We start from the raw sequence: 9,431 nt of genomic DNA on the forward strand, positions 1-9,431 counted from the left end.
CAGATGACTGTCCCTGTGACCCATGAGCTGCTACAAAACACAGGACATCTTTGCAGCTGATGGGAAGTAGTAATGAGAGGTTTTGCTTTTCTTCCCTACCACATGCAAGACAAACTGCTCATGCTAACACGTAACAGATGGTCCATAGCTTACAGTTTGTCAGATTGTTTCTCTGCCTCTCACTGGAAGCTGAGCTGCACACAGTTGAAGTTTGGTTGAGCAGAGCCAAACTATTACATACCCTCACAGAGTCTCTTCAGCTGGCAGCTGTTAGATCCTGCAGTAGGTAACTGCAGTCTGCACTGTTTTACTTGTGGTTGCCTTGTACACAGTTTATCTCAAAGTTGCAGCAGGCTCCTGAGTACAGTGTGGAGGAAGAACATGGGCTTGTGACTTGGTATCAAGGATGTGGCAGACATCCTTCTATAGAATCCTTTCAAGTGTCCTTATTGAAACAAAAACAGATAATGGAGGCAAGGTCTCAATCTGTAGATGTGCAGATCAAGAGGTGAAGCTCTTGCAGGCTACAGTTTGAGACAAGCGTGTGACTTTTGGGGAGAAGTTAGTTCCCCAAACATATGTTTTAAGCCTATTCTTGCTCAGTTTGGAAGCACTTCTAGTTTGGGTCTGACTCATCAGATGGTCCTTGCACCTGAGTGGGTGTGCTGCTCCCTCGCTGCCTTCTCCCCAGAGCTGTCCTTGATAACGAGTGACTGCAAACCTCAGCCTCTCAGACAGTATTGGTACCTTCTCACCAAAAGGCTGCTCTAGGTGTCTCTTCCTGGAGGAATGTGACAAGAACTACAGTCCCACTTGGCACTGCACTGGGCAAGGAACTTTGGCAGCTAGTTCATGTATGGAGACCAAGCATTTCATCTACTTCTACCTCAGACAAATCACTGTCCTTTAAGTCTGGTTAGACCCACAGATTGTTACTGAGCCTTGCCCATGGTCTCAAGGCTGTACCTGAACTCAAAACAGCCTCCTACCATCAGCCTTTTTGAGGAAACAGACCTTTATCTTCAGGTCTTTTGTTGTGTTGTTAATTGTCAGAGATTTTGCTGTGGAAGCTGATCCTTTCCTTGTGGCTACAAAAAAGGGCAGAAATGTCTTCCTTGTATTTATTTTATTCGAAAAGATAGCTTCTTTGCTAATAAAACTGTTGGAAGTTCATCCTTTAACAATTGCTCTACCCTTCTGCCCCCTTAGTGGTTGCATTACCCTATTTACTCTGCTGTGAATGAAGAAGGAACCTTCCCATCTCTGTTGCCCTCCCCCAATCCACAGCATCTGAAGACCAAGCTAGTTGATGCAGAGCTGGTTTATTTTGCCAGCCTTTCATTTGCCTTTGAAAGAAGGAATCATGGCAAAAAACCTTTACAAGCCCACGTGACAAATATAATGACAGCTTAATCAAAATCTAATAAACCCAAGTTCTCACTGCTGTGACTCAAAGAACAGTCAGTCAGTTTCTGCATTTGCACCACGGGCAACTGCATTTGCTTAATTTGTTTGCATTACCAAGTTTTGGCCACGTCCTTTATGTTGCACCTGAATGACAACGCCAGCGTAAGAAACCCCTTGGGAGTCACTCCATCCATAGGTTTCTTGAGGGAGAAAAGGGTAGCTGATGTTCTTCTAGGTCTGGCTGCTGAACAAGTACATGCTGCACAGGTTCTTAGAACTTGTCAATCTTGATAGCCTTAAAATCACATGACTTTCACATTCCTCAGAATTACCCTTCCTGCGCTTTGCTCCATAACCAACTCACAGTTTGAAACCTGAATGAATGGCAACAATACCAGAGTTCAAATTCTGATAGTCCACTTTGAAGAAGCCTGCATCTTCTATCATTGCCTTCAGCTCCTCCTGAAAAAGAATAGTTCCACCATTTTATCGACCTCAAGGCCAGCTGCTTGCTAGATTATGCTAGGACTGTGTTTTGTGTGTTGCGAGTTCAGAGGAATACTGTCTGACCTGAGGGGGGAAGCGTCGGATGCTCTCCACGAGATACTGGTAAGACCTCCAGTCCCCAGCGATAACCTCACCCAGAACAGGGATCACCTGGAAGCTGTACAGATCGTAGAGCCTGCACAGACAGATGGCAAATGCAGATCAGTACAAATAAATCTGAAGCCAGCTCTCTGCAACACAAGCTGAGCTCTCCATCACTACATTATGGAGGCTGTATCTGATTTTACAAGTGCACAATGAGGTGGCCTCAAAGCATCTCCATCTCTTATTCTGGCTGAATGCGAACTACAGGGCCTTGTGACATGGCATAAAGCATCACCATCTTCCTACCTGGAAAGAAGAGGGTTGCTGACATGACTAAATTCAAGACAGAGAAATCTTCCTCCTGGTTTCAGCACACGATAAGCTTCCTGAAGTGCCTGAGACAAAGCAGATGCTGTATGTTTTGGTTGTGTATAGCTATACCTGCCTATTACCACACCACATGATGGCAACTCATTGATTAACTGACGGGAGTAAAGAGATTCCTGATTAAGAATTTCTATTTACTTGTGGAGAAGCATCCCAAACAAGTACAAAAAACTCTCCAAACAACCAAACCAAACCCTCTTGCTGTTGCGTGAATAGACTTTCACCAGGCTTTGTGTCAAGACTATGATGCAGAGCTTGCAACTTTTTTTTTCACTATTCTCAGCTGATGAAATGTTGGCCAGCAGAGCTCTTATAATTACAGACTAAGCCCAAAAGGGAGAAGGATTTTCAACTCCAGATGCTGAAAATGAAAAGAGTACTTGATAAAATTTTATTTTTTTTAATCAAAAGGTTTTACTCAAATGTGAGGCACACCTAAAGGATCAAACAAGAAATTATACTGGGCTTTGCATGAGCAGCCTGTGAGAACAGGAAGGAAGGAGAGAAAAAAAATCCCTGGCTACTTTGAAAATCCCATCCTATACCCAAACCAAATGCTTAAGAAGAACCAAGACAAAATTCTGTTTCCAACTGTGTGGTTTTTCATACAAAAGCACTTCAGAGTTGTAGTCAAGAACCTCTGCAGGTTGTACACCTGCTTGGCTTCAACTCTCATGTTCCTGAGGGAAAAAGAAGGGTGCAGACAGGGCATCATTTCATATGCTTCAGGAGTAAACAAAGATACTCCGTTATCCAAAGCAATTCTTCCTTTGCTTCCTGTACTAGAATAAAAAGCCTCAGGTGAATCACAGGCATTCCAGGTCAGAAGCACTGCAGTGACTTACCAAATCAATATGAGTTACATTTCGGATTCCAAAGGCAATTGTGTAAACATCAAACTTATCATCACCAAAAGGCAACTCTTCAGCATTCCCAAGTACCCAGGACAAACCTGTAACAAAAACCAAGGACATGGTATTGACCAAGTCTTATATAACTCAGACTGCTCCAGAAAGACTACAGCTTAATCCAGAAGGAAATTATTATTAATAAAGTGATTGTTAAAACTAAGATTTCAAGCCTGCATTTTTCTTGGAGTGCTCACTGCCAAAGTAACTCAGTGCTGGCAGACCTTCAAGCACACAGCACATATCCTCACTGCACAAGGGACATACTCGTCCTCACCTTCTGCTGGCCTGACAGCTGCTGCGTGTTCAACACCACTGAAGCAGACAGAGCAGGACCTACCTTCCGAGTAGCCAAGATGCTGTGCCTTCTGCTTCCCAACTTTTAACATCTCTCTGTTGATGTCGCAGACCACCACTTGGGAATCCCCTAGTGACTTCAATTTGTCTTCCTGGTAACTCTGAGAAATCTCCTGCCAGGATAGGTTCTGCTGCTGCCTCAGCTTCTGCCGGAGCTGGCCCTCCCGCGCAGAGCGAACATAATTGAGAAACCTGAAGGCAATGTCACCTGCGTTTGTTTTGAGAGGGAGACACACACTGAAATGCCTTCCAATTCCTAAGTTTTATATGTTTATTAGAATAAAACTCACAGTGTACACCGTGTGTATAAACATACAGAAAAGGAACATACTAAAAGCAAGGACTCTGACTGCCTACAAATGGAAAGAGTTTTTCAGTGCTGTAGTACGTCCAGAGCCTTGGAGCAAGGGAGTTCAAAACAAAGAAGTTGGCTCTCAACAGCTCTCTGCAAGTTAAGCAGACGCTTCACTAGTTTTTAAGACAGAACTGAGGGGGTAAAGACAGACAACTTGAGTATGAGCAGACTCAAACAGTTCAAAACTGGTGTGGCACTGTCATGCGGGGCTTAAAATTATTTACCAGTTCCTCCAGCAACATCAAGAAGAAGGGTTCCTGGGCAAGGGTTCATCTTATGTACAAAGATATCCTTCCATATTCGATGAATCCCTAGAGTCATTGAATCGTTCATTACGTCGTATTTCTTGGCTACACTTTGAAACACCTGGTAAACTGCAAAGGACCAACACGAGAATGAGATGCGATTTACTTAAGCATGTCCTTTATTGCCTCCTGGCGGTCTGTCACTACGTGCAACCAAAAAATACCGCCTGAAAACTCCTTCAAAAACCAACGATCGAATGCCACTGAGCTTGCTGCCCGCCAGACGTCGCTTTGGAGAAACGCGGCCTCTGTCCGTGATCCCTCCGGAGCGGAGGGGAAGAACCCAGCCGGATCAACACTGACACTATTCACTGCGACTCCCGGTAACGGCCCAGCTCCCATCACATCCCCAGCACCCATCCAGAGCCGATGCACGCCGGCTGCCTGGGAGCACCGTTCCGTTCCGGCCCAGCCCAGTCGGCCTTTCCCTGGGGTGCCTCAAGGCTCCGCCCGACCCCGCCGCCCTCACTTTTCTCCCTCCTCTCCTCCTCCGTCACAGTCTGGAAGCCGAAATGCGTCTCCGGCCCCGCGGCGAGGCCCCGCACCGAGCCGCAGAGGTTCCGCAGAGCGCCGCCGCGGCGGGCCAGCAACGCCCGGCACAGGCAGAGCCCCACCGCCGCCATCTTGCGAGGGCACAACCCCGCCCCCTCCCGCCGGGCACCGCGGCCGGCGCCGACCGCAACCCCGGCGAGGGCCGCGCCCGACAGGGCGGGCCGGGCCGGGCCAGCCGGGGTGGACGGGCGCCGGGCTCCGTGCTCGGCCCTACCGAAGCCGGCGGGTTTCCAAAGCCTGGCGGGGAGACACGAGTGCTGGCCTGAAGCTCGCCAAGCACCATAGCGCTGCCGGCTGCGATGCGCACAGCCCAGCCTGTTCTGGTAGAACATACACGACAGGGGAAGAACTCCCCCCCAGCACACCTGGCGCCGCGTATTTGAGTGATTTTGCAAGTCGTTTCTTCTAGATCTCTAGATCCTTAATTTCGTAGTTTCTAGGCTAAAGTAAAACCTCATGGGGGTATGGCAGGTACGGTTGGTTTGTGGATTCTCATGAACTGAGAGGAGAAGAAGTTTGACTCTGATTGCTGTTAGGATCATTAGTACCTAGTACTTTATTAGAAACTAGGGACCTGACCTGCTACATTTTTACAAAAGATGCCCCACTTACCATATTATTGGAATAATCCAGAAATTCTGTCAGTTTCGTAGGTGGACAGAAGTTATCCGTTCCTCACAAGAAATCAGTTAGGAAATCTGACCAGAGACTGCCCCCCATTGAGTATGAATTGGTCTCACTTGTCAAGACCTTTGTTCCTAGTTGAGTTGTATTAACACCATTATCACCCCCTATCATGATTTTTCCATACCTGCAGAATTTAGCAATACCTAGTGTTTTTTTTTTTTTCTCCTCTATGTTCTTTGCAGAACAACTTGCAAAGCATCACATACGATTTCCTGAGTTTGAGTGAGGGCTTTTTTTCTGTGCTCTGGGTGTTTTTCTGTGTCTGACTCAACTACATAGAGAAATTATCTTTGTCTACCACCGGAGCGACTAGGAGAGCCTCTCTCACAGGCCACTGTAGAGACCTCTGCAACCAGCCATGTTCGAGTAGTTCAGCCGTGACGGAATAAAAGGGAAGATCGAACAGAGGCTGCACGCTGCCTGTAAACAATCAGCCCAGGCATGCCCGCAAGTACGGTCCTGCGGATGCGCCGTGCCCTGGACTCGCCTCGGTGGAGACTCTGGGGCACCCGAGACAGCCTCAGCCGCCTCGCTCCCGCCGAGCCTGAGCGCGCTCTGTATCCCCGCGGCTGCCTGTAGCTATGGGAACGAGTACAGGCGCAAGGCATGCCGGTCTGAAAGAAAGTGCTGAAGTAAAACGCTACGAGACCACCGGAAGCTGGCCAATGAGTGATCCGGGGGGGTGGTGGCGCTGACCAATGACTTGGGGACAGTACGGAGTGGGTGTGGCAGGGTATGCTTGGAGTCGACGGCGGGGTGCGCGGGTCGGTTAAACCGACGCGGTGGCGTGGGGAGTTGGCTGTCCGCGTTTCTCTGAGCCGCGCCCATTCCCTTCCACACTGGGCTGGTCCCGCGGTAGCGTCCAACGGTGAGGAGAGCGGCGTGAGCGCCTCGAGCCATGGGGTGGGGCAGCTGCCGAATGAGGAGAGCTGCGACCTGGGAGGGCTGAGGCTGGAAAGCTGGTACCCGGGCAAGTCGGCGCATACTCTGTTGCCAGGACCCTTCCGCGGCACCCGCCTCTGCCTTTGCAGCATCCCCTCCGGCAGCTGCAGGCAGGAGCCTTCCCAGTTAGCCCCGCGGAGCTCCGAGAGTAGCGAGCTTCATGCAGCACCCTCCGCAGGGAAAGGCCGCCGGGGCCGGGAGCTGGAGCGGCTGCGTCCTCTCCCGGGTTCCCGCGCTGCGCTGGGCCTCTGCCCAGCTGCCGAAGGGCCCGGGATGGGGGGCGGTGGCTGGCGGGGCTTGAAACCGCTGCGGTGGTGCTTGCGTGACTCCGGGCCCCGGGAGCACTTGGGGAGGGAGCAGCTGTTTCAGGCGGCCGGGCTTTAACCCCCTGTTCCTGTCAGTGCCTGCTCCTCTTGCACAGCCCCGGCTGTGGGAACAGCACGGGCCCTGAAACCTCGCTGGGGATGATGGTGTCTGACTGCTTGGCAGGTAGAGGCTTCTGCAGCTTTGCATTCTTCTCTTCTTTGCTCAACACAGGCAATCATGAGTGATCGAAAGGCAGTGATCAAGAATGCAGACATGTCAGAGGAGATGCAGCAGGATGCTGTGGAGTGCGCTACTCAGGCCTTAGAGAAATACAACATCGAGAAGGACATTGCTGCTCACATAAAGAAGGTAAATGTGTGCTTGGAGTGTCCTCCTGGAATCTCTATGCACTTGGAAAATGAAGCAGGGAGAATGCTGCTGGGCAAGTAGCTCTAGAGAAACGAGTTCTAGAGATGCTAGATAATCAAGTTGGACTTTCTCTACAGGCTGCTGTCCTTATGTTCCTTTCCCCACCCTTTCCATGGACTCTTCTAGGTCCTTCTGTTTTTCTCTTGCCGTGCCTTCTACTTAAGCCTTTTCTGCTCCTGTCCCATTGTCCAGGTGAATGGCAAGTGGCAGCTGACTGTCCCTGTGACCCATGAGCTGCTACAAAACACAGGAGCTCTACTGAGCTCTCCTATCGTTTTTCTCTGAGAGAAAGCCTGTTTTACATAGTCCTTGGTTTCAATTCTGTTGAACTTAATCTTAAGAATCTGTTCACAGTTCTGGCCAGCTGGGTCAAAAATCGCATGGCAAAGTAGTTTTCCTCAGGTCGACTGTAATCACACCTCTCCTTGTGGAGTGATGTACACAAAAAAGAATTTTAAAAAACCCCACAAAAGAAATCCTAGTGACACTGTTGTTTCCAACTTCTGTGTTGCTCTTCATGTTGGATTAACAGTTCTGACCATGGGAGAGATCTAGTTCTGATTACATTTCCTGCTTCATCGGCTCAGGAGAATGTGGAAATCAAGGAGTGTCACTGGAAACTAAAGAGATCTGAGTGGAAGAGCTGTTTAAAAAGTGCTTGATCTAAGCAGAAGAATTGCTTTAGTATTTCTCTAGTGGCTCTGCTGTGCCCACAGTAGAGGGAGGACTTTTTTTTTTTTTTCCTCCACTGCAGGAAGTGTCTGTGACAGTGGAAAAGAGAGTATTTTTCAGAGATTCCTTGTAGTAACCACTGGGAATTTGTAGAGGGTTTGATTGAAAGTAAAACACCAGTTCTTAGATTTCTTGTAGTGTTGGTGTTACAGAGTATGTGGTAGAGAATTATCCCCGAGTCCCTTTGACGCTCCTGTTGCAGAGGAACAATTAAATCTAAATTATGGCTTAGTCTCTGTGGGTGTAAAACTAGTTGTAAAGGTGTGCTACTGGAGGGCTGTAGTTTCAGTTAATATTAGGAATTATAGAGGGAGAAAGGTTGACTTTCCCTGAACTAAAGTAACATTTTAAATTTACTGCTGCTCAGATGGTAAGCACTGTGGCTTTTTGTGTGTTTTCATTGTCTAAGCAGCAGCTGAACAATAAGATGTAAATAAGATAATCCTTGTACTTAAGAGCATCTGCTCTTGCTCTAATTGCCTTGCTCTGAAATGGAATACCTGTTTAAAAGAGACCTTAATTTCTGATGATCTATCTTGCAGGAGTTTGACAAGAAATACAATCCCACTTGGCACTGCATTGTGGGAAGGAACTTTGGCAGCTATGTAACTCATGAGACCAAGCACTTCATCTACTTCTACCTCGGCCAAGTTGCCATTCTTCTGTTCAAGTCTGGTTAGAGCCAGGGGCTGTTACTGCCCCTTGCGCCCGGTTACAGGACTGTGTGCTGACTCCTGACTAGTTACCACAGCCTTCCTGATGATGCAGTCCTTGATCTTCAAGGGCAATGGCAGGGGTTGTGCTGTAGCAGAGGATGTTGCAGTGTGGATATAAAAAAGGAAAAATGCCAAAAAAGTCTTCCTTGTATTTATTTTTTTCAGACAGCTGCTTCTTTGCTAGTAGAGCTATTGGAGCAGTTTTGCCTTTGAGAGTTTTAAAGCAATCTGCGGTATTGCTAATTACTACTTGCGCTGTGTAAGTACTGACACTGATTAGTGCTTTCTGTTCCAAACATTTCCTACTCTTCTGATTTGTGTTTTGACGCTTTTTTTGTTCCCCTCTCGTTTTGCTGGAGGTACTGCCCCAAAGCGTGAGCTCTGTTTCTGCTGATGCCCCTTGGAGAACCACTTTGGAAAATAAAGGACCCTGGCACTCAGCTCATTATTTCACTTTGTCAGTCTGGCTGTGAGGGGTGGGGTGAGTCGGGCTGGATGAAGCCGCCGGTCCCGGGGCCCCGTGCGGGGCTGTTTGCCCAGGAGCGCCGGCGGATCTGGGGTTCGGCCCCGAGTCCTTGCCGGAGGCAGGAGGACGCAGGGTGGAGCGCTGGGCCGAGGGCCGTGGGGGTGCCCGCGGGGGAACTACAGCTCCCGGCGTGCTTCGCGGCGGGCGAGGCCTACGACTTCTGTGGGGCCCGCCCGGAACGGCTGCATCCGGGTCCCGGCCACTGCTGTGGGCGACTCGTCGCCATTACGG

The 9,431-nt window shown here is 49.0% G+C and overlaps 2 protein-coding genes across 2 annotated transcripts; one reads left to right on the top strand and one right to left on the bottom strand.

The window, feature by feature from the left end:
- Nucleotides 1-1,120: 1,120 nt before the first annotated feature.
- COQ5 (coenzyme Q5, methyltransferase) lies at nt 1,121-4,933 on the bottom strand. The gene is made up of 7 exons (XM_054392735.1): nt 4,780-4,933; nt 4,230-4,379; nt 3,634-3,858; nt 3,231-3,337; nt 2,305-2,393; nt 1,978-2,089; nt 1,121-1,869 (listed from the first exon to the last, which is right to left on the bottom strand). Exons 1-7 carry the CDS (start codon nt 4,931-4,933, stop codon nt 1,768-1,770), a joined length of 939 nt encoding a protein of 312 aa, XP_054248710.1. The 3' UTR covers nt 1,121-1,767.
- Nucleotides 4,934-6,316: 1,383 nt separating this feature from the next.
- Nucleotides 6,317-9,100, top strand: LOC128975553 (dynein light chain 1, cytoplasmic-like). Its single transcript, XM_054392504.1, has 3 exons — nt 6,317-6,417; nt 7,029-7,166; nt 8,501-9,100. Exons 2-3 carry the CDS (start codon nt 7,035-7,037, stop codon nt 8,636-8,638), a joined length of 270 nt encoding a protein of 89 aa, XP_054248479.1. The 5' UTR covers nt 6,317-6,417; nt 7,029-7,034; the 3' UTR covers nt 8,639-9,100.
- The last annotated feature ends 331 nt before the right edge of the window (nt 9,101-9,431 follow it).

Source organism: Indicator indicator, chromosome 26 (assembly GCF_027791375.1).
Source record: "Indicator indicator isolate 239-I01 chromosome 26, UM_Iind_1.1, whole genome shotgun sequence".
NCBI lineage: Eukaryota > Metazoa > Chordata > Aves > Piciformes > Indicatoridae > Indicator > Indicator indicator.

Coding starts and splice junctions, on each gene's coding strand:
- COQ5 (XM_054392735.1), bottom strand. CDS start 4,933: ATGGCGGCGGTGGGGCTCTGCCTGTGCCGGGCGTTGCTGGCCCGCCGC. Junction 3,338..3,633: donor GCATCTTGGCTACTCGGAAG/GTAGGTCCTGCT, acceptor TTTTTGTTACAG/GTTTGTCCTGGGTACTTGGG. Junction 2,090..2,304: donor AGCAACCCTCTTCTTTCCAG/GTAGGAAGATGG, acceptor CTGTCTGTGCAG/GCTCTACGATCTGTACAGCT.
- LOC128975553 (XM_054392504.1), top strand. CDS start 7,035: ATGAGTGATCGAAAGGCAGTGATCAAGAATGCAGACATGTCAGAGGAG. Junction 7,167..8,500: donor TTGCTGCTCACATAAAGAAG/GTAAATGTGTGC, acceptor TCTATCTTGCAG/GAGTTTGACAAGAAATACAA.